The sequence below is a fragment of the Lucilia cuprina genome, chromosome 4, assembly GCF_022045245.1.
Source record: "Lucilia cuprina isolate Lc7/37 chromosome 4, ASM2204524v1, whole genome shotgun sequence".
Lineage (NCBI taxonomy): Eukaryota > Metazoa > Arthropoda > Insecta > Diptera > Calliphoridae > Lucilia > Lucilia cuprina.
Genome location: NC_060952.1, coordinates 33,617,651 through 33,644,172, shown reverse-complemented (window position 1 = coordinate 33,644,172; position 26,522 = coordinate 33,617,651). Strand labels below are relative to the sequence as shown.

The 26,522-nt window shown below is 29.7% G+C and overlaps 1 protein-coding gene across 2 annotated transcripts in view; it reads left to right on the top strand.

Moving 5' to 3' along the window:
- LOC111680619 (octopamine receptor Oamb) overlaps nt 1-26,522 on the top strand; it is a 65,695-nt gene that overhangs the window by 11,372 nt on the left and 27,801 nt on the right. For both annotated transcript variants that reach the window (XM_046948619.1, XM_023442288.2), the window contains exons 2-4: nt 19,438-19,729; nt 20,026-20,262; nt 24,342-25,251. In XM_046948619.1, coding sequence (XP_046804575.1) covers nt 19,478-19,729; nt 20,026-20,262; nt 24,342-25,251 — 1,399 coding nt within the window. In that variant the 5' untranslated portion in view covers nt 19,438-19,477. The remainder of the gene's footprint in view (nt 1-19,437; nt 19,730-20,025; nt 20,263-24,341; nt 25,252-26,522) is intronic.

The following is a 26,522-nucleotide window of genomic DNA, read 5'->3' as shown; positions in this document are numbered from 1 at the left end:
GATAGATAGATAGATAGATAGATAGATAGATAGATAGATAGATAGATAGATAGATAGATAGATAGATAGATAGATAGATAGATAGATAGATAGATAGTAAGTTAGTTACTTACATAGTTAGTTACTTACATAGTTAGTTATATTACCTTTCCTCAAAGGACTATAAAGTCAAAAACTTTACTATTACAAAAAAAAATGTTCATGAAATTTTCGATAAACATTTACACTCTTAAACAAAAATAAACAATTGTAACAATGATTCATGTAATATACAAGGACAGTTTTCTCGCTAAGAAAATATAAAAATAGAGATCCTTTAGTTTTTCCATTAAAATTTTCTATTGAGTGTCAATTGGTTAAAGAATTTACAAATTGTATTAGTTTACAGTATATATTTTTGTATGGTTGTAAGCAGAAATGTGTTTATTTTAAAAAAGTTTGTTGTTTTTATTGTCGATTTCCTCCTCTTTGCATTTGTTTTCTGTACTTTGAAATACATGCATAGGTTTCTTGTAACCCTTGTCCTTTAATACTCTCGCTTTTATTCTTCACTTAATGATGTGTTATTGCTTTTGTTTTTGTAGTTGTTGCTGTTGTTGACATTGCTTTCGCTAATTCGAATGTTAGAAACTCCTTTGTATAAACGAATGAATGTTAGTAATTATTGTTGCTAAAGTTGTTCTTATAGTTGTCGTTGGTTGTTTGTTTGGTTTTAGTTGCCACGTCCTGACTTTTCTCGGTTAATAAAATTGTCATTTGTTTATGTGGTGCTGGTAGTGGTGCTATGTACCTTTTGTTGTGACAACATTTGTTTTTCTTGTTGTTTTGCAACAGTATACTACTTATAGCGTTGTTAAATACATTTTGTTTTGTATTTAGTGTATGTTAAGGATACAATTTGGTTTCAATCAATGTTTTGTTTGGGTTTGGTTTAGTTGTTCTGCTATTCGCATTTTAATTAACACTAAGCTTTTGGTGTTTCCTTCGGTTGTTAAACATTAGGTTTTCCATAGACATTGCTTTTCCGTTTTTAGCAAAAGTGTTAATTAGAAATTGATTTTGAGAGGTAGAATAGAGGGGGGGGGGCGGTGTTATAAGGTTTAGTTAAAAAGTTTTAATAACTAGAAACCTAGAGTAAATCAAATTTGTATAAACTTTTATGAGATTTTATGTTATAGCAAAGCATAATACAATGTATATAATCACATTATGTTTTTAAATGATATTTAATACATTAAGTTAAATTGGGTTTTTGAAGTGTTAAACGATAATTTAACTATACAAAAAACAAGATAAAATTAAAATTTATAAGAAATTATTTAAAAAAATAAAAATGTTTGTTAAAAAATTCTTGGAATTTATTTAGCAATTGGAAAATATTAATTCAATTTTATTTATAATAGTTTTGCTATTTATTTAATTTTAAATTTCAAATATGTATGTATTTTTTGCATAAGTAATTGTGTGTGTGTGTTTAAAAGTTCACAAGAAATTCTAAATTATTTAATAGAATTTTGTAAATATTAAATTATTTTTCTCTCCTTTTCTCAGCTTTAGTGTCTGTCTATTCATTTAAAAATTTTTTTTATAAATACACATATACTATATACATGTAATTGTAATGAATGTATATAAGTGTGTCTCCAGTTGACACTTGTAGCTGTAAAAATATAAATAAATGAAATTATAACTTTTTTGCTCATAATTTTTACTCAATTAAACACTCATACAGAACGGCAAGATAGACAAGATATACGACAGTAAGTCAGAATAGATGTAACTAGTACAGTTCAAAAGCCGAATGTATTTATGAAATAAATTGAAAAATATGATTTAATGAGGACAAGTCGGTGATCAACAAGTGAAGACGACAGAGAACCTATGCGAACACCAGTAGCAGTTAATAAAAGAGATACAAGTTAGTTTGATAGATAGATAGATAGATAGATAGATAGATAGATAGATAGATAGATAGTTAGATAGATAGATAGATAGATAGATAGATAGATAGATAGATAGATAGATAGATAGATAGATAGATAGATAGATAGATAGATAGATAGATAGATAGATAGATAGATAGATAGATAGATAGTGATATGTAACGATCACTGGCATAATGAATTCAAATTTTAATTAGGTTTTAAGATTTAATGCATTTAAATAATTAAACTTTTTAAAATATTTCAATTGACATATATTTAACACTATATGTGTTTGTTTTTGCACTTCTATTTATATTCCTTTTAAAAATGTTTATTAAATTATTTTTTTTTTGTTAGTTTTTAATTTGACATTTTGTTTAGTTGTTGTTTATTCACTTTATAACTTTGTTATGCTAAATAAATTAAACAACTTTGCTCTACAGATTTCTGTGTTCGCTGTTAAGTTAAAATTTTTCTACCCACTTTAAAAAAGAAATGGGTTATATTAATTTTTTCTCTCCGTTTGCCACACATACAAATATTATTCTAAACCCTTCGTATTTTTATATATTCTTGATCTTTTCTACATTCTTACTTGGCTAACTGTAACTTGGTAAAATTTTGACATCAAAAAATTAAATATTACGTATACGTCGTGTATTCATGTTATTGATGAAAAAAGTTTTACATATGAAAAGTACAAGTTTTCTATATATTGAAAATTGGTATACCAATGAAAATTGGTATACCAATGGATTATAATTAAAGTATCGTTTAAAGACAGTGTTTTTTTAGTTTTTTTTAGTAATTAATTTTTTATAAAAATGTATCTTTAATGACTTCCGAAAAATCTAAAATAGACCGACAGATTTTTTTGTTCTTACATTTTTATGAATTAAAAAATTTTATTTTTGGGCTTTTAGCCTTATTAATATTAATATTAATATTATATAAGTCAAATAAGTTGTATCCTACAATACAATTTCACTTCCAAATAATATAAAAAAATTACTGAGAATATCTTAAGAAGTAGTGAATTTGGAATCAAATACAAATGGTATCTTTCCCATTTACAAACCTGTATTAAAAATCATTACTTATTTAATAGTTTTTCAGTACCTCCGTAGAATAAATTCTACTTTTTTTGCTGGGAATATACACTTTAATGGTGGGTATTTAAGATTCGGTATAGCTGAATTTAACACTCTTATTTGGTTTACTATAATACTTTTTGCCATGCAAATTCTTGCATAATTTAAATATTTTTTTTAAACACTTTAAAAGATGTGCTTAGGAACAAGAGGAGAACACAAGAGTGAATGTATTTATATAATGTTTATAATAGTTAAATAACTTTATACTTAAAAAGGAAATTTTGAATAAGAACCTCATGGTTCCATCAGGGATGTAGTGAGTTTTCCGCAAAATAGGACACTTTGAATTTTTAGAAATTTTAAAACGATTATATTTTGTTTTCGATCACAAACAAAATTACTTATATAAAATCTCATCATAGACCACTATAAAATCCTCTTTGAGACGAAAGAATGAGAAAATCCTACTATGCTCTGTTTATTCATGCACACAGATAGTTTACGATAACTATCTCACACACTATGATAATTGTAGAACGACAAGATCATTAAGTAAGATCTTTCATTTAAGTACTTAATGTAGTATACTTAATACAAGATCATTAGCAAGTGATTTTTAAAGGTCCTGCGATGCATCCTTGTAGAGAGTGAACAAATATAATGAGAAATACATGTGTTCAGGCAAATGATGAAAACTATCATTTAATTCGATCTCATAGACTGATTTTCTCCATACCACTATAGTGGAGGGGGTATTGTCCAGATGTTTATAACACTCAAAAATATACTACACCCACCTTATGTTCACCTTATGTTCATCAAACCCAATGGTTTTTAAAGGTCCAGCTATGCAATCTATTAAAGGGCGAAACAGATCTAAAGAGAAACACATCTGTTAAAGCAAATAGTGAAACTATCATCCTATATGATATCATTTGCTGATCCTTCCTATACTCCTATAGTGGAGGGGATATTTTACAAATATCCTACACCCATCTTATGTTCATCACACCCAACGACTGTTAAAGGTCCAGCAATGGAACCTAGTAAAGGGTGGAACAGATCTAATGAGAAACACTTATGTTATAGCAAATGGTGGAAACTATTATCCAATTAGATATCATTGGCTTATTTTTCCTACACCATTATAGTGAAGACGGTATTATGCATTTATCCTGATGTTTGTAACACTCAAAAATATCCTTAAAATAGTACTTTCTAAATCGATTTTGTTATCATGATAATTTTATGAAATTAGACACAAATGATTGAAATCGGTCCATTATTTCGTTCTGCCGCCATACAACCGTACTCTCTTGCTTAGCTGTCGAATAACACTCTGCTTCATTGACTTGACTTATTTGACTTCTACTAACTCAATTGTAAAGTAATTTTTTAACAATTAACAAAATATCTAATTAGCTTAATCATTTATAAATAATATTAAAAAAAGTTGAACAACATAAGATAAAAATATATAATAACAGCTAGTTATAAATTGTATAAACTTTGACCTTTGCTGTCAAACTGCCACATTATCTTTATTCATTCACTCAAACATTGTGTGTTACTATTTTTTTCAATGTACAAATTTAGTTGAGGTGAAAAGCACAAAAATAAATTGAAAATAAAACAAAATACTTTTTTTAGTTGGAGGAGTGTATCAAAAAGTAACCATTTCGAAATATTAAAGTGTGTTAATGTTGTTCTGTCATGTCAAAAATTAATTAAAATTTATGCTTTTTTTTGTTTTTTTCTCTGTATTCGCCCATTTTCGTTTGTAGTTTTCATTTGACTTTTAGTAAAGTCGGCTTTGATTTTCTGCGGAAATTGAGAGATAGTAAGAGGGCAGGCTCATGTAAGTTCGCATATATGAACGAGTTTTTTATGCCTTCCCAGCAAAAAAAGAACTTCCAAAGAAGTGAAAAATAATTTACTTCATGGAAGTACTGATAAAAGACTTGAAGAAGTTATGATTTTAACACAGGCTTGTCATAGGAGGGATGTTCTTTTAATTTGCTTCCAAATTCACTACATCTTAAGTCAATCTCAGGAAGTAATTTTTATGTTCTTTTTTGGATATTATTAGGAAGTGAAATTGTAGTATTATAGAATACAACTAATTTGACTCAAATAATATTAACATAAATAAATAATTTACACGCATTTATCAATTAACTCCAAAATAAAATTGGTTTAATTCAGAAAATTTCAGTACAAGCAAATATACACATAATTTTAAAATTTGGAATCTTTTCACTTCTTTGGACGCCAACATTACTTCCACAGAAGTTAAAAAAAATTCACTTGGCTAGAATTCTAGCTTATGCTTCAATAATCTGGTGGACTACTTTAGACAAAAAGTGAAATATCAAGCTACTACAGGGAGTTCAGCATATATGCTGCTTGGGTATAAATGGTGCCATATGTACTACTTCAACCAAGGCTCTGGAAACGTTGCTTGATATTCCACCCATTGAAACATATTTAAGATATGAGGCGGCGCTTACAGCCGAACGATTCTTTACTTTAGGTGAACTGGCCAAAAGCGGTTATCGTCATCAATGCAAACTGGACACATTGGAAGGTTATACACAATCGATTACCAGACACAGAATATGTCGGAAACTTTGAAACGCTGATCCCAGATAGAATGTCTTGGTTAAGCGGAACATTAGAGCAAATACCAGTAGGAATCCGTTGTTACACGGATGGCTCTAAATTGCGGGATAAAGTGGGCCTGGGTTTCCACACATAACACAAGCTTTCAGCGCTTAATATATTTGCCGACAGCCAGAATGCAATAGAACTAAATCTAAGACCGTTTTGGACTGTAAGAAAGCTTTAATTGAATACTCTCCTAGAGGTAAGGTTCACATCATATGGGTACCAGCCCACTCGGGAGTAGTCGGTAACGAAAGAGCGGATGTAATAGCTTTAAAGAGAAGGGAGCTCGAGGCAGTTAACCTGACAAACGCAAAACCATTCGACGCAACAAAAGCTGAACTAAAAATATGGGTGAGAGAATCCCATAAGACTTCATGAAATAATGAAAAAGTGGGTAGAACCACGAAAATCCTATGGGTTGACCCTGATGAGAGCAAAACGAAATATCTCCTCAAAAGGAGTAAGTATGATAGTACGTATTCTGAGTGGACACACAGGATTACGAGCAATTTTATGCAAAATTGTACGTGCGGTTTCAGACGTATGTAGAGCATGCAGAGAGGACAGTGAAACTCTGGAGTACTTTCTTTGCCACTGTCAGGCATTCGTCGAGGTTAGATCCGAGTATCTTGGAAGTGATGTTATTCCGAAAATAACATTCCTAACTAACACTGATTAAAAGATTCTTAGGAATTATGTTGAGGATACTGAGTTTCTGAACACTGTAAAATAATTCATTCAGTTTCCTCTTTTTTTTTCTTTCTCATGATAAGGAGCGCACAACAGGCCCGATCGCGGCCTAAGTGTATTTCTTCAAATTTGATGTAATATACATCCTCCTATCAATCTAACCTAACCTAAAAAATTCACTAAGTGCTACTTTTGAAGCGGTGATAAATGTTACTCTTTTGGAAGTACTTCGTTTTATTTTGACTGGGATATGTACTCCGTCTTATAGATTCAGATTGTTGTTAAAATAGATATTGATTTATAATATTTAATTGATATGTACAATTTTTAAAGGTTCAACAATAATTTCTTTTGTTATTCATACATTAAGTACTATATTTAGCAAAAAATTTTAAGATTGCTAAAACCTAAAAACAAAATATTTACTAAAAGGATTTCGTATGTATCTCTCTACCTATAAGTTTTTCTCTATAAATGTAAAAGCAGTTTTATATTTCAATAAATTCTTATAAATCTTATTGTTTTAGATAGATATTTTACTTAAATGGAATTTCCTAGAATTTGTATGCACGTATTTTATTTCAATTATTTATGTTTTTCCAATCATTTCAACAAGAATTGCAAGCAACCTTCTAACAAGGTAAAACAATAGAAAAATCCTAACAACATGCATTAGTTACTGCCTTTCTTATAAAGGACAATAAATAACTATGGGTTTAGAGCATTTACTTAAAAAAACAAAACAAAACAAATAGTAAAACAGGTTGTATATAGAAGATAAAAGTAACAACTGGAAAACAATACCATCATTAAGTCAACAATCCCTTGTTTATGTAACATCTTAGAGAACAAGTAACTGATTTGTTGGACAAACGTTAAGTATGGCCATTAAACTCTATGAACTTGTTGAAGTTTTTTAAAGACATGGTTTTGTAAAAGATTTTTTTAAATCTGAAAAAAATTTACAATAGGGAGATTCCATATGATAAATGGACAGAAAACAGCAATTTTATCATATTTTTTTAAGTTTCAAAAGGACATACATCAAGGACCTAAGGAACTCAATAATGAAAACTATATTCTTATCCTAGATTATTAAGGAACATTTATCAAAGTTTTATAAAACAATTTTTCGTACAAAGTTTGCTTTATAAACCTTTAATAATTGTTTATGAATAAGTGCTATATTTATAAACATCAGCGGTGTTCAAACACATACTATCATAGACTACCATAGTTTTATTTGTGTTGGTAAAACAGCAGAGAACAGAATTTAAATCAAAATAAAATTATACTAATAAGATGAATACAAACTATAGAGTATATGCTAACTGTCAAATATTTATCATCGATTTGAAATTTTTCTATCACGCGTGCTATGAAATGGTAATCATGAGCTTCTCTGATTTACACAATTGTAAAAAACAATCAAATAAAGCTTTATTCTGTGACCCTAAAAAAAAACACACACACAAAGTCAAAGTCAACAAATACTTTTCTAATAATTTGTTTATTCCCATGAAAAAAGTAATGAATCAAACTTTAATACGTTTAATATATATATGATATTTTTATGTCAATGCTTGCATGTTTTTTTATTTTTTTTTTACAATTGTCACTAAAACGTCATTTTAGAAATAAAAAAAAATAATCTACTATTGATTGATTGGAATTTATCGGTGAAGTCAAGTTAATACGTTCATAATGCTTTCGTTAGCTTTGTCCATACAAACTTACAAATGTATATACATTACCATAATCGTCATCAATATCATGTAATAAAGACAAAAAACTAGTTAGAAAGAACCAAGTATAAAAAGAACTTCCAAAGAAGCAAATAAATAGAATTTACTCCATGGAAGTACTGAAAAATACCATACGAAGTAATGATTTTAACACAATCTTGTCATAGGAGGGATGAACTTGTTATTTTATTCCAAATTTACAACATCTGAAGTCATTCTTAGGAAGTAATTTTTATGTTCTTTTTTTTAGAAGTTATTAGGAAATGAAATTGTAGTATTTTAAAATACTACTAATTTGCCTCAAAAAATATTAACACAAATAAATAAATTACACGCATTTATCAATCAATTCCAAAATAAAATGGTTTTAATTAAAAAAAAATTAGTACAAAAAATATGTCTTCAATTTTAAACACAATTGGATTCTTTTTGCTTCTTTGGAAGTCAATAAACTTCCACAGAAGCTAAACAACTTCACTAAGTGCTACTTTTGAAGACGTAATAAATACTATTCTTTTGAAAGTACTTATTTTACCGTAAGAATATGCTACAAGTAATAATTTATAGTCGAGCATGGTCGGCTATGAAACTCTTCAACAGTGATTATGTTTAAAATTTAGATTTTTTAATTTTTTTATTAATGAAGCTTTTAATTCGATATAAACCTTTATTCAGAAATATTTTAAGAATTGGCTAAGAAAAAAAGATTTTCTTAATGAGGGGTAATATGAGGGTGAATATCATCATTATCTTAGTGTTTAAAAGTCATTTTGACTGTCAAGTCATTAGCGGTATTGTGTAAAACTATGTTTTGCCGATTTTTGAAATAATACAAGAACATTTAACATATTTATGAACTCAAAGGCACCATTCGGGGGATACGGTTCTATAAAGCAGATTTAAACCATTTCCAATAGGCATCATTCTTGGGTCAACAGAAAAGTATTTGTCGAAATTTGATCAAATTATCTTGATAATTGCGACCTGTGGCAGTGTTGAATGTGAATCGGGCCTAAGATTTTCTTAGATTTCGCATCTGGTATTTGAGATATTTGAACTATTTTTGAACGTTACAACAGCTTCAAAGCAAGAAGTTCTATGTCATCTAAGAGTCCATTCTATTAGCAATAAATGTTTTGCAGTCTTCTTAAAACTTAAAAACTTCTTGAAAATTATGACCTTAGAGTGCGCACAAGGTTTAACTTGGACACATAGACAGATGGATGGACATGTCTAAATCGACTCTGAAAGAACAACTCTTTCTTAAATCGTCGTGCATATTTGTGGATAAGTTCTGTGTTGAAAATAATGACAGCTATACCTTTGACTTTGGGACTGAATCAGGGGTAACGAAGTCAAGCAACGTTACAGCAATTATCAGAGATTAGATAACTCAAGTACTTCTACCTCCATATTCTGTGCAAGGCACAGATAAGTGATGTAAGTTGAGTCCTCTTTAGTACACTCTGTGGTAGGAAAAGGACCACAGTTCAATATGTTCTTTCACTTAAAGTTCTGCACAGTTTTAGTACAATAATATTGGCCTTACATTAAAAAAGCTTATAATCGTTATCGAAATACGCGAAATTTAAAAGCTCTATATAGCTTTATATCTTACTATAGTGGACACTTTTTAAATAGAACAGAGAGTTCAATATAATCTAATATTAAGACGGCCATGTTTACTATCATGTCCAATTGTTAGAAATTCAGTTTTCTTATGAATACAATGTGTGAATAACATAGTTTCTAATATATTTTGTTCAAATTTCAATGAATGCTAGACAATAAGAGAGCAAGTATTACAACTTTTAATTGTCCTTTATGGATGCTTTACATTCCGACGAATGTAATCGTTAGGGTACAGAAAAAGTTTTACAACTTTTAATTGTCCCCTATGAATGCTTCACATTCGTCTGAATTCTTTAATGTGTTTTTAATAAGAATTTGTACTATCATTCAGAGAAGACTTTTTAACAGGCTACCATTATTTCTAGAGAATGGCCAGATGTCTATGTTTTTAATTCAAAGCACTATAGGTATTTTCCTCGTCAGTTTATATATCAAAAGAGAGTTTAAGAAAAGGCTCCGTTTATAGTAAAAATTTTGCCGATTGTCTACGAGTGGTAAATATCAATCCCATGATGATAGGGCATTCAGTCTTACGTTTTGTAAATACTTGCTTATAACTAAAAGATACAGGATCCACACCTTTCTCACGATTTTCAAATCGACTTAATATCACTTTCTGATTCGACTTAATAAAGTCTGTCCGTCCGTCTGTCAACTTCAACGGATGATATCTCAGCAACTTAACAGTTCTAAAACCATTTAAAATGTATTTCCGTAGAAAAAAATTTGAAAATTAAAATGTTTAAGTTTATGGAAAAATAAAAGCGAAATGTACGAAAAAAATACAGTTTTTGTCAAAGAATTGTTATATAAAACATTTAGTTAAGATATCTCCAAAATGAAAGAAAATATGTTAGATGTTAAGAATTTATTTTAAAGCTAAATGAAACAAGTTGTCTTGGAAAAGTTATAATGTCTGAAAGAGGCCAAAAATTGAGTTTTTTTCAAACTTTATAACACTATATTTAACATCCCATATGTGACGGATTCGAACTCCCTTCAAAAAGTATAGTTTGGCCTTTGGGTTCCAAATTATAAAAACAAGTGCCCTCCACCAGCTACTTTTATATTAATACTTTTCTAATTGATCAAGTATTTGTAGAAATGAGTTTTCTCATTTTTAAATCTATTACAATTCCAAGATTTATTGAACATTACAAACGTCATTTTCTTCTTATTTTTATAGCTCTTAGAGAAATTTAGTAATTTGCATATATGTGTGAAAGATTTAAGGATTTTCAAAATACAAATACATATATAATTTTGTTCTACACAAATTGATAATGCAAGGAGTCCAATACGGTTAAACCCTTTTTTAGGGGCTGGACCTAGTATGGACCAATTAAAAAATTTTTTCTCTGAATGAATTCTATTGACATAAGATTTTAATTTGTAGAATTTTGTGAAGATATTGACATTGCGAAGGAAGTTATGAACAAAAAACAGATTTTCCGGGAATATGTACTTTTAAATGGGAAGTATATGAAATTGTGGACCGATTTTCCGCAGAGATCATGCTCTTGTGTAGAAACGAATGTATGGTGATTTCTATGAAATTATCTTGCATAGTTTTCGAGAAAATTAAATCAGAGTGTGAAAAAATGGTTATTTTTAAATTTTAATTCATAACTTGTCCCGATGTTAACCGATTTTGCTCATTTTCAACACCAAACAATTTAGGAAGATGAAGAACATTTTGGGTGAATTTGGTTTAATTCTATTGCTTCGTTTAATCGTGAGCGTGTTTTACACAGACAGACGGTCATAGCTAAATCGACTCAGAATTTGATCCAGAATATATACACTTTGTTGGGTCTCAAATGAATATATCTTGGTGTTACACCACTGATGGTGGTGGAGGGTATAATAAAACTGAGAATTTATAGACCATATATCCTTGACCTCAGTATGATGTATAAATGTATTAAAATATAAATACCTTAACAATACTCAACATGCACCCAAAGTCCAATAAGTTATTATGTGAACAGTTACCACTGGAATATGTATGAGAGCATAAGAGAAGAGCCCATTGTGTACACATGTATTGGTGATTGAAAACAACAGTTCAATTTATTTTAAATGGGATTTTTGTTATTATACTCCCGCTAACCCTCTCGTAATGCTACTTTTATAATTTCATCAAACAAATGAATAGGCAAAGTTGGACAGAGTGATGGGAACACCATAACAAATAAAAATCAATATTAAACGTATCTGTTATTTTCTGATTTTTTTATTATTGTCGTCGTTTTTTTACTTTTTCTCTTATTTGAGTAGCAAGTTTTCCAACATATAAATTATAATTGTAATAGTTGTTTTGTTGTGTAGTTGTTGCTATTATTACACTGCAACAATAAAAACAATAATAATCAAAATAGTAACACAGAAGCATAAGGATAAAGTGCTTTTTGAAATAAATACCCAGCAGTTTAACAAGTTGTATCTCTTTTAATTGGTAGAGTTGAATAACAAGTTGCTTCTCTTTTACTTAGTTGAGTTGAATTTTAAAGTTGTAATGTTCTCTTTGAAATGCGTAGAATAAGTTAGTAGTTATTTCAGTATATCGAAGTAATCTATAAAGTAGACAGTTTTATATTTGTCTTTAAACAAAGTGAATTGTGTTTAAAGTCTGTGAATTATATCTCCACTGATAAAATCACTTGTTCGGGACCACCATCCAGAAATGCAGAAAAGCGTGTTGTTGTCATTGCATTGTAAAGACAATAGTTATGAAAACAATACAAAATCAATCGTTATTAAGTCATATTTGACGTCATTTGATGTAGGTAAAATTATGAAAAATAACAGAATACTTTTTTTTTTGTTTTAATTTTATATCTATTTCCATTATAATTGTCGTGACTTTGTTGGTTTTTTTTATTTTATTTAGCAAACAAAACAATTTTATTTTATAAAACCCTTTTTTTTGAAGTAATCAATGTCAAGAATAAAACATGTATGTAGAAAAAAATTGAAATTACAATTGTACATTTAAATTAAGAAACTTGTTTTCTTGCTTCATAAATAAAATTAATTAAAAAAGTTGCTTCAAAATAAATCTGTTATAATTTCATTAAAATGTTAACCCGTTTTGTTTTCTTAAAATATGTTAAAAAGAAATAATATTTTTGTTTTTAAATTAAAAATAATTTATGCGTCTATTGTTAGGTTGGTGTTTTCTTTTTTTTTAATTTATATTAATAAAGCATAATTTTAGGGTTAATTTGAAATATTTTTTTACTATTTCTAAAAACAATTTGTAGACAATTATTTAGACACAGTGGGTGTGAAATTAAATAAATTTTTAGGTTATATTTCTTTTCTCCTGTTGTTAGGAATAAAATTAGGAAAAATACAAATAACATTTAACAAGTAAGAGTGCTATATTCGGCTGCGCCGAATCTTATATACCCTTCACCATAGTGTATTTTAAACATAATTGATCTTACAGTCTAGTTAATAAAAACATAAAAAAAAATTTGAGTCTATTTAAGCCGAATGTTTCGGGGGCGGCTAAGCCACCGAAGCCGGACGACTTCGACCTCTGATTCATTGCTGGTAAACATTGACGAGACGTAGTTTTTGTTTATCGTTTAAAAAGCACTTGGAAAAAATTTGTATTAGTTTTAAATTTCAAACTTACATTATTCGCATAAAAATTATTGTACAATAACTCACAATCTACTCTCATATAATTGAAAACGTTTTAAATACTTTTTTCTATTCATTAAAAAATATATTTGCAAAACAAAAGGGAAAATTATTTTATTTTAACAAAAAATGCAAATCATATTTTTTGCTGTGTTTTTTTTTTGTATGTTTGGATTCCAAACATACAAAAAAATACACGGCTGAATAAAACCAAATACATCTACAAACACGTGTACATTTTTTTCTATGTACAGTGTTTTTGTTGCTTTTTTAACAATTTTTGATGAAATTTTCAGAGGTTGTCTCAGATTTTTGCTCATATCTCCGTTATTTACCGACCGATTTCGCTGATTTTAAATAGCGATCTTCTCGAAAGCATGTCTAATAGAATTATTGAAGATTCGGATCTCGCCGATATTTGGAGTCCTCTAAAAACTGATTTCAACAGACAGACGGACAGACGGACAGACAGACAGACAGACGGACATGGCTTAATCGACTCCGCTATCTATAAGGATCAAGAATATATATACTTTATAGGGTCGGAAAATTATATTATAGAAATTACAAACGGAATGACAAACTTATATATACCCTTTTACGAAGGTGAAGGGTATAAAATCCCATTAGTTTAGAAAAGGCAAATATATCTTCATACCCTATAACACTTTAGATGGGACAGAAATTCTTCTTTCTATTTCGTCTACAATTTTAAATCTTCCTTATTGATAGTAGTGAAAATAAATTAAATTTTATTAAGTAAAGAAATTAAAAGAATTTTTTTTTGCGCGTCTATGAAAGAAAAGATTAAATAATTCCTTTTATTTAGCTTAATATTTAAGTTCTTGTTAAGAAATGGCTGCTAAATTGAAATTATATAATTTACGTCCTTGTGAGTTGTTCAAGCAGATAAGTATTCTTTTACTGTAACCTTTATTACATGAAAATAAACGTGAAAATGAGAAAGTACAAAAACTATTCTAAAGTATAGTTAAGAGTTTAATGAGAAATTTTATTTATATATATATATATATTTATACTAAATATTAACCCCCTTATTCACAAACAAAATTCTTATTTTATAAACGGTTTATAAAATAGATTTTGTATAAAAATTTTGTTCGTTAATAAGAAGGTAAATATTTATTTTTTTATTAATTTCCAAAATTGAATGTCTTTGAATTTTGTCAAATAAACTGCTACATAAACCCAATTTATGTAAGAGAAATTTAACATATTTAAATGTGTAATGTTTAGAAGAGTTAAATAATTGAAAGTAATTTTCACAATATCGAAACAACATTTTCTTTTTTATAAATATATTGAAAACAAGAACAAAATTTTAAATTTATTTGCTGTTTTCTTTCGCATTTAGAGAAACCGGCTGTAAGTGTTACACTTTAGCAAATGTTTTGAAAATCAGCAAATGTTTTGAAAAGTTGAGTGTTTAAGTTAATTTTTTAAATTAATTAAAACTAATCCGAGGTGTACATCATGATATTAGGAAATGAACAAAGAACAAAATGAGACGAAAGGATCTTGTATGTAGAAACGATTTGTAACAAACTAACTGAATGAGTATTTTAGTTTAGAGGAAGTATCAAATCCGAAGAAATACGCCACCTTTAACAATCAGACGGACTAACTAACTAACTAACTAACTAACTAACTAACTAACTAACTAACTAACTAACTAACTAACTATCTAACTAACTAACTAACTAACTAACTAACTAACTAACTAACTAACTAACTATCTAACTAACTAACTAACTAACTAACTAACTAACTAACTAACTAACTAACTAACTAACTAACTAACTATCTAAGTAACTAACTAATTAACTAACTAACTAACTAGCTAACTAACTAACTAGCTAGCTAACTAACTAACTAACTAACTAGCTAGCTAGCTAGCTAGCTAGCTAGCTAGCTAACTAACTAACTAACAAACAGAAATCTGAAACAGTGATGATTTTAACACAGGCTTGTTATAGAAGGGATGTCCTTTTTATTTGATTCCAAATTCACTATAAGATTCTCCGGAAGTAATTTTTATACCCTACACCACTTTAGTGGGGAGGGTATATTGGGTTTGTGCTGATGTTTGTAACGGACAATAATATTGGTCCTATACCCATCCTAATGTATACCAGACAACTCAGAATCATTTTCTGAGTCTGTCTGTCAGTCTGTCCGTCTGTCCATATAAACTTGTAATCAAACTACACGTCGCTATTTTGAAGATAATTGAATGAAATTTGGTACATGATCTTCTATTCTCTTAGGAAAAAAGGCTATTGAAAATGGTTAACATCGGTCAATTATTTTACCTACTTAACCCCCCGGAAAAGGCTTGTAATCAAACTATAGGTCGCAATTTTGGAGATAAATCGAAGAAATTTGGCACATGATCTTTAATGGTACCGTAGACGAAAATAACTATTTTCAGTAGGCTTCGTCTACGGTATAATGGAAGATCATGTGTCAAATTTCATTGAATTATCACCAAAATTGCGACCTGTAGTTAGATTACAATGTTTACAAGCAACAAAACAAAATTATATTTTCAAGTAATACGATGGTATTTAAAATAAACAAAAATCTTTACTTTACAAAAAAGAAAGAAAAACAAATTACAGCTCTAACAATAAAAACCAAAGTACAACATGTTCTAACCACATTTGCCAGTAAGTTTGTGGCCAAATAAAATAAATGCAAGTAGCCACATGCTTTTTACTGATTTCAGTTTTCAAACTTCAAAATATAAATAAAAACCATAAAATACTAAAATGTTATTAAAATTAGATTAATAATAAAAATGTATGTGCATTTATCGATCAAGTTTCTTTTAATAGTCAATGTAATGGCATATTTATTGATTTTTCTTTTGTTTTATTTTTTTGTTTTTATTATGCCTTCCTAAAATGTAATATAAAATGTTGAATTTAAATACTTTTGTAATAAAATTTAAAAGGACGTTTTTGATTTCATTTGTTAGGGATTTTATTGGTATTAAAAGTGACATTTTTAAGAATAATTTTAATTACATGTTATTTATATAAATACATACTGGTATACATATGTATAATGTTATACAATCTTCTGACTGGTTTGCAGGCGTATGAGTATTGTGGTATTAATTTATCAAACAAAATATTTAGCATACGCCACGGTGGTTTATAATGAGAAAATTGGTGTAAATGTTTTAAAAAGAATTAGCATGCGGGTGTTTATATGAAAAGTGTATTAATTGTTGTAAAATTTTTAAGTAAAATTATAAGTACATCCGCAGTTTAATTGAAGTAATAATGAGTAGAAAAAAATTGTGATTGCGGGAGTAAACCATTTCAAAACCATATAATTGCAAGAACGTTACATACAAAACTGTTTGTAGTTATTGGTTAGAAAAATTAAGTTTAGCCTAAAAAACTTATAAAAGGGTACGTTTTCGTTCTTGAAAAGTTACTTTTTGAGTTTTCTATTACATTGAACATAGAAACATGAAATTAACCATTTGGGGCACGGAGTAAACGAAAAGAAAATTTTCGGTACTTTTTCGTTCTTCAAATGTACATTTTGTGTTTTATATAACAATTAGGATAGAAACATGAAATTAAGCATGTAGGGCCCGGATTAAAGAATAACTTATAAAATGGAAATTTTTGATAGTTTTTCATTACATTTCGTTCCTCAAAAGCCCGGATTAAGTGAGAATCTATAAATGAAACATTTTAGACTTTTTCATTTTTCAGAAGATACTTTATGAGTTTTCTTTTTCGATGGAATGAATGAATGAACACATGCCATGACGGCCTTATCTCACGGTGGTCTTTTTCATCCACTGGGTAGACTTGTGAACAGTCTACCTTCGCCCCTTTGTTCTTCAATGAAGAACTCAGGTGGCAATTTTTTTATATTGGCTATGACCGATCTATGCAGATGTACTTTGCTGAAGTACTTGAGCGATCTAATCTCTGACCATTGGTTGGCCTCTGTTGATTCGGCGACAGCACCTAGAGACGTAACCGGTGGACCGAAGTACGATACATCAATAAGCAGAAGACATTGTTCTTACTCATAGGGATTGTAATTCTGATATGAACAGAATATACTCTGAAGATATCTGGATAAGGAAGGAAAATTCAATGGTATCATATGTATATGATACCTTTCATCCATCATCATTCAACCCAATACACATCTCATTCATACGACACATTAATAAGAGAAAAACATACGACACAATTATTAAAGGTAGATGAGTGGGATAAGGCCCGCCGAACCTCACATTCATCTCGTACCATATACAATTAATACCAACTCATTTCCAACGCTTAGTCCCACAGCCACTCCTCTGTGGAGTATCTGTTGTTTTCGGCAACAGCACCAAACTTATCCCGAAATATTGACTATTATCATGCATCAGTCTTTTAACCGCCACTTACTCTCCTTGCGGATTTGAGTTTAAACCACAGCTTCTACGTGGATCCCGTAGGAGCCTCAACCAACTAACCAGCCAGACATAGTCCTGCGGGCAACTAGCCACCCGTAGTACCAGATTATGCGGTGATCTGGTCTGACCTCTGTCAATCTATCCAAGGACTAAGCCAAGCAGTAGACTGTAACCAAATTTTCAGTCCCGGCCATATTGGAGGTATTGGCCACTTTTTTATTGCACCTTTGAATCTTTTATAATATTAAACATAAAAAACGCGAAATTCAACAAGCAACATACCGATGAAATTAAAAAGTTCAAAGTTTAAAATGAATGTTATTGATATTTTTTTGGAATTTTAAAACCTTGAATTACATATATAGGACCAAATGGGATGTAAATTTATAAGAATAAACTTTTTGGTACTCACTTTAATAAAAGGAAACATTATGGTACTTTTATACACCCACCATCAAAAAAGAAGGGGGTGTATGTTACATTTTGTCATTCTGTTTGTTACACATTAAAATATTAATCATAAACACACAAAAGTATATATATTCGGGTTCCATATTAGATTCTGAGACCATCTAACCACGTCCTTCCTTCTGACCGTCCATCCGTCTGTTTAAATAAGAATAGGAACAATAAGTTGAAATTTTGCCTAAATATTATTTATTGACAAGGTTTATTTGGTATAGAAAATAAGCCAAATCTGTCCATGTTTACGAATAGCTCCCATTCATGTGGCTCCTAGAGAATACGCATAACTTGTTTAAAATACCAATATAACGATGAAATTCTATATAAGTAAGTCTTTTGTGGACATAAAGTTCCTAACTAATTTAAGTGAGGATCGATTATTTACGTATATAAGATCCCCTTCAAAAAATTTTTTTAATGCTCACTATCAGATCAGATATCCAAGTACAGCGATGGAATTCTATATAAACAAGCAAAAATATCATTACTAACTTTTGTGAGAATCGACCCATAATTGACACTACCCCCATATAAGGCCCCCTAAGAAATTTTCTTTAACACTTACTACTCGCTCAGAAATAAGAGTGCAGCGATAAAATTTGGCATAAGTAAGTTTGTATGAGTTTAACTGCCTGTTTCTCTAAATGCGAACGAACATTTCATTCTCATTATTTAAAACAATAACATTTTTTCGAATTTATTTGTTGTTTTCAATATAAAACTAGAAACCTTAAATCTGTCTACTAACTTTTCTGAGGATCAGCCCATAATTCTACGCCCCATATAAGGTCTCTTTCAGAAAAAACTTTATTATTCAACATAAACAAGTTTTGGAAAAACCAAAATCTTTCCACCAAATTTGATAAAGATAGGTCAATAATGGATCTTATACCCTTCAGAAGGAAGCAGGAATGGAAATTATTTATAAAAAAAGAAAAAAATCGTTTTTTAATAAAAATTATAAAATTTAAAAAAAATCTAAATAAAATTTAAAAAAATTTCAAAAATTATATTTTGGAAATTTTACCCAAACTGTTTTTGTTTTCTTTAATATTCCAATATGTCTGTAATTAATTTCATAACATTTCTTTTAAATTTTTCATTTACAGGTAGTGAATACATTTCAATACCCATTATTGAGTTACCGCCATGAATGAAACGGAGTGTGATAATTTAATCAAGTCGGTAAAATGGACGGAACCCTCAAATTTGATCTCACTAGCGATACTCGAATTTATCAATGTCTTAGTCATAGGAGGAAATCTATTAGTTATTGCCGCTGTTTTTTGTTCAAATAAATTGCGAAGTGTTACCAATTTTTTTATTGTTAATTTAGCTGTTGCTGATTTACTGGTCGGTTTAGCTGTTTTGCCATTCTCTGCAACATGGGAAGTTTTTAAGGTGAGTAAAATTTAAATAAAAGTACTTAAAAGAGAAATATATGAAACTATTGTTCAATTCACAATTGGTGTTATATTGTTGTAACGTAGTATGTCGTATTTTTAATTATTGATTTGTTTTTGTTTCAAATTATTTTATTTGAAACATTTTTATGACAATTTAGACATATATTTCGTTACATATTGTATAAGCATACGTATGATTAATATTATTTCTAATCCAAAGCAATTAATAATAATCATACGTCTAGTGGAATAAATTTTATTATTAATACAAATATTTTGTGTTTTTTTTAGGTTTGGATATTCGGTGATGTTTGGTGCCGCATTTGGTTAGCTGTTGATGTCTGGATGTGTACCGCTTCAATATTAAATTTATGTGCCATTTCTTTGGATCGTTATGTTGCTGTAACACGACCCGTAACTTATCCAAGCATTATGTCTACCAAAAAAGCAAAATCCTTAATAGCCGGTATTTGGGTTTTATCATTTGTTATCTGCTTTCCACCACTAGTCGGTTGGAAAGATCAAAAGGTGAGTAAAGAAAACTCTGTCAAAACACTACTATTGTGATTATCATAACACAGTAAAAGTAAAGTTTTTATAATTTATGCACCCTGTCCAGAAACCTCAAAACAAAATCCTTTTAAAAAGATATATTTTTGTTATATTTCATAAAGAGTCCTTGTTGTTATGTTTAAAGAGTCAGCTTTGTTTCTGGTTGTAATTATCAAAGTCATTATGAATGATAAAAATTTACCAAAAAAAGAGAAATAATTAAATGTAGTATTTTATTCTTATTGTTGTACAATTGTTATAAAACTGTCAACATTTGTTTCATTCTTTTTTATTTTTGACATTTTTGTTTTTTATATCTCTACTCATGTCCTCAATGGGTGCTGTTGTATTTATTTAATAGATTTTGCAAATTACAAAAAATTTACATACACATATTGTTGTAAACAAAAAATATAAATAAACAAGTAGGTTAACATATGGAGCGTAAAATTGCCAAAAATAAAGAAGACAAAAAAAAAACAGGAAAAAAATGGTGGAATAAACAAGGCCATTTAACCATGCCATACTTTTTTGTATATGCCTATGAGGGCTGTTTGTTTCTTATGGGAAACATTAAACTTTTACAAATCAGATCTCAAAGAAAATTAACCACTTCTATATAATTTACATTTAAAAATCCGCACAATGATTAAACAACCCTCGCATCTCACTCTCTAAAAGTTACCAAAAAAACATTCTTAAACTACATAAACTTTACTTTTTCTACATTCTGAAATTTTAACAGACATTTTTTCATGTTTTTTTTTTTTATTTTTAACAATACAAGATAGTGACCAAAAGACACAAACAAGGACACAAAACAAAATATATGCTTGACATAAATTGGTCAAGTTTTATGAGTTTTTAAGTAGGTTTGAAGGTAATAAATTTATTAGTTTTCTTGCTGTTCGGGTTAGAAAGAAAAGTTGTTTAAAACTTTTGGAGTTATGTACGGCAATGACGACTATTAAATGCGTTATTTATTTAAAGTGAATTTAAAATTTAGTTAATTAATAAATTTTTAACTGACAGACAGACAGACAGACAGACAGACTAAAAATCAATATCAATATTTCGTTGCGTTACAAACAATATTTCGTTGCGTTACAAACGAACGGATAAAATAAATTTACCCATTCCAGCTTGTTGGTGGGGGGTATAAACTAAAGAAAAACAAGTATGAATGTATAGTCGGACATTGCCGACTATAATATATCCTACACCAGTCAGTACGTTAAAAAGGTGGATAATTTTAAAAAAATAAAGCATTTAATTTGTCTTTAACTGTATTGTGTAATATTTTTACGTATTACTGACAAAGAAAAGAGATTTTCTACAAGAGGGCTCATAGGGGAGTAAGTGTAAATATTGGCCTATCCTTATAAATTTTGGTAGAGGAATTCACGTCTACCTAAAAGTTATTTATGTAGATTTGAATTGTTTTATTAGAAATTGTAAGTGAATTTTGACCTTCAAGACATTTTCTGAAGGGGTGTTTGTATGGGGGATAGGGTCAAATGAGGCCCGATCACTATAAAATTAATAGTGTCATTTATCGTTCTATAAAAGACCGATTTCAACCATTTTCAATAGAGTTCGTCCCTGAACCAAGAAAGGAGTATGTGCCAATTTCATCGAATTATCTTGAAAATTGCGACTTGTAGCGTGCGCACAAGGTTTACATGGACAAACAGACGGACGGACAGACGGACATAGCTAAATCGACTCTGAAAGAGATTCTGAGCCGATTGGTATACTTTAAGGTGGGTCTAGAACCAATATTTTTGGGTGTTACAAACATCAGCACAAACGTATAATACCCTCCCCATTATAGTGGTGTAGGTTATAAAAACAACAAAATTTATAACGTCTATTAAATAAAACAACAGGAAATGAAAACTAAATGTTCACATATATTACAAAAAAAAAAATGCAATCAAGAAATAAAATTACTTTAACTTAAATATTTTATATTCACAATAAACTAAATACATTAAAAGACAAATAAAAATAAATAGTTTAATATTAGATTATAAACTATAAATATCTTGAAAAAAAGAACATACACATAAATAATAAACTCAGTTTACAAGCATACAATACCACTGCAGTAGATCCTTTTTCTAGATGAAAATAGGCCCGTTTGTTTTTTTTTTTTTTTTTTTTTGAAATGGAAATAAAGCCAGCAACTGGTTCTTTTTCTAAACAGGAAGAAGGATCTGTTACTGCCTTATATTCGTCTACTAATAGTGTCCATTACTTGTCATTTTTGTAGACGTAAATCAGACAAATAACAGACCTTTTTTCTAAATGAAAATAAGGACAATGACTTGCATTTTTTTTTAGACAGAAATATTTCCAATAACTGGTTATTTTTCCAGACAAAAATAAGGCCATTAAATAACACTTTTCCTGGACGAAATAAGTTACTGGCCAAATTCTCATCTACTAACAAGAGTCCGTCACTAGTCCCTTTTGTAGACGTAAATAAGACAAGTAAATGATTTCCATTTCTAAATGAAAATAAGGACATTGAGTGGCTTTTTTTTCTAGACAGAAAAAAGGGCCAATAACTGGCATTTTTTCTCGACAAAAATGAGATCATTAAAGAGCACTTTTCCTGGACGAAATTATTCAAGTAATTTGGTCTTTTACTAATTGAAAATGAGACCACAAACTCTCGCCTTTTCTAAATGAACAAAAGCCTAGTAACTACTATTTTTTCTGGATGAAAAAAGCCCAGTAAATGATCCTTCTTCTAGACGAAAATAAGCACAGTAACTTGCCTCTTTTCTAGATGAAAGTGTGTCTATAAATGCCTTTTTTATAAATGAAATGAAGCACAGTATTGGGACCTTTATCTAGATGTAATTAAGCACAGTAACTGGCCCTTTTTTAACTGAAAATAAGGTCAGCAACATGCTCCTTTTATAGACCAGGTCAGTAATTGGCTCCTTTTTTAGCACAGTAACTGCCTTTTATTCAGAGCAAAAATAAGGTCAGTAGTTGTTCTTTTTTATACCCTGCACCACTAAAGTTGGAAGGAAGGCGATTGTGCTGTAACACAAAAAATATTGGTTTAATCGGCTATATCAATCGGATCAGAATTACTTTCTGAGTTGACTTAATTTTGTCCATCTGTCCGTCTGTCTGTCTCGTTGTGTGTGTGTCCATGTAAACCTTGTGTGCACGCTACAGGTCGCAGTTTTCTATATAATTTAATGAAATTTGGCACATGTTCTTCTTTTGATCCAAGAACGGAACGTATTGAAAAATGGTTGAAATCGGTCCATTATTTCATTAGTCTCCTAACAATCGTACCCTTCGTATATGACTTTGAACTCTTTTTCTATCTACAAAAGGTACTTTCTAAATTTTATATAATATTGAACCTAGAAATATGGAGTCGGAAGTAGGTGAAAATCCATAAAAGGGAACTATTTCGGTTTTTCAAAAGGTACTTTTTTGAATTTCCAATAATAATGAATCTAGAAACATGGTAATAGGTATGTAGAGTCCTGATCATGTGAGAGCCTATACAAGGGGATTTTTGGTAATTTCTTTTTTAAAGGGAATTTTTTGAAATTTTTATAATAATGAATCTATAAACGTAAAATTAAATATGTAGTGTCGGAATTAGGTGAGAACCCATAAAAGCGAATTTTTTCGGTTCTTCAAAAGGTACTTTTTTGAATTTCCTATAATATAGAATTTATAGACGTGAAATTAAGCGCGATAATAACCTGTAAAAGAGTACTTTTGAAGTAAATGTTCAATGTAGTTTATTTTTAAATATTTTTAAATTAATATATTTTACTCTACGTTAACTAAAACATACATAAAGCATTTAAAAATATACATTAAATAAACAAAAAAATTGCATTAAATATTTATGAAGTTAAAAAAAAAAACTAGCATTATTTTAAATAAACATACAACCACTTTTATTTACTCTTCTAAATCACTGAACTTTGAAATTATAAATATTTTTATATGCAAAATTGTTTTTCATATAAATATATTAACGTATGCTTTCAACTACCACTTACTTACAGCCCATGATACAACCAACTTATACAAGGGGAAATTATACTCTTTATTATGCCACTAGTGCTGCAACAATATCATCAGAGTCATCATCAACAACAACTACAACAACATCGTCATCATCAGCGTTATTAGGAGTAGTAACATCCACAACAGCATCATCGCCATCATTAAAACACAAAGGAAAGAGACAAAGAAAATTTTTAAAACCCACCGCAAATGCTCCCTACACAATACCCTCATTTGCAGCTGCAGCACCTGTATCGGTAGCCAAGACTTTAAGGCATAAAAGAGGAGCTTTAGCCAAGTCATCATCGTCATCATTGTATAATTCATTTAATCCATATGATCCCTACTATGCGCATTTACAAAATCATAATACGGGTGATAAAAATGTAAATAAACGGGTTGATGCTATTGTTGATACAGATGATGACAACAACAAGAGCAACTACAACTACAACTATCACTATTCAAATGAGGATGCTGACGCAGAAAACAGTAATAATATTGCTGGTGCTGACGATGCCTCTGCTACTGATTTAGATGACTATGATGAATACACTTTAACAACAAGTGACAGTTCAGAAAGTAGTAGTATCCGTTATAATAATGATCCAACTTCAGCTATGTATTACGATACAGCAGATTCTGGTCGCGTGATGAAAAATGGTGCTGAAACACCACCAACTACTACAACTTATAGTGCAGCATCATCATCAATGTCCTCTTATGCAACGCCACCACCACCCTGCCCATGGAAATGTGAGTTAACAAATGATCGTGGTTATGTTTTATACTCTGCCCTTGGATCATTTTATATACCGATGTTTGTTATGTTGTTCTTCTATTGGCGCATCTATCGGGCAGCTGTACGAACAACACGTGCCATTAATCAAGGTTTCAAGACTACAAAAGGTAAGTACATTAATTACTCTTATGATGATTATGTAATTTTAAAGTAAAACGAATGAATGTTGTACAGTGATAGGGGAGGTATAGTTGAGGGGAAGAGATGTGTTGAATTTGTTATCACATTAAATAGTATAATGCTTGAGATATGTTTTCAATAAAAGCTGATATAAAAAGATTATAAGTTACTGACCCTACTTCTATACTGGAAATAAGGCCAGTAACTGACCATATTTCTATACGAAAATAAGGCCAGTAACTGACCATATTTCTATACGAAAATAAGGCCAGTAACTGACCATATTTCTATACGAAAATAAGGCCAGTAACTGACCATATTTCTATACGAAAATAAGGCCAGTAACTGACCATATTTCTATACGAAAATAAGGCCAGTAACTGACCATATTTCTATACGGAAATAAGGACAGTAACAGACCTTATATGAACAGTAACTGGCCCTATTTCCATACGGAAATAAGGCTAGTAACTGGCCCTATTTCTATACGGAAATAATGCCAGTAACTAGCCCTATTTCTATACGGAAATAAGGCCAGTAACTGGCCCTATTTCTATACGGAAATAAGGACAGTAACTGGTCCTATTTCTATATGGAAATAAGGCCAGTAACTGGCCCTATTTCTATACGGAAATAAGGTCAGTAACTGGCCCTATTTATATACGGAAATAAGGCCAGTAACTGGCCCTATTTCTATACGGAAATAAGGCTAGTAACTGGCCCTGTTTCTATACGGAAATAAGGCCAGAAACTGACCCTATTTCTATACGAAAATAAGGCCAGTAACTGGCCCTATTTCTATACGGAAATAAGGCTAGTAACTGGCCCTGTTTCTATACGGAAATAAGGCCAGTAACTGACCCTATTTCTATACGAAAATAAGGCCAGAACTTCACCCTATTTCTATATGAAGGTAAGGTAAAAGCAATCAATATGTTGGAGAAATAATTAATGAAAAGCTAAAGTAAATTAAATGTTTATGTTGTTTTTAGGTAAGAATTATAAAAACAAACTGACTTCTTTGATAAACTTAACTACACACTTTTTTCTCAACTATACTCTATCACTGTGCACTTGATTTCTGTTATTAAAACAAAACCATTTCCATGTTTGGCTTAACACTTTAATACACACACATAGTACATTTATAAATATTTTCTTTGTATTAAAGTAAAAAGTAGTAGTACAATTTTTTTCTAATAAGTAGTAACAGTTTCTTATTAAAATTTCTTTGTCCTATAGATTGTAATTTTATTTT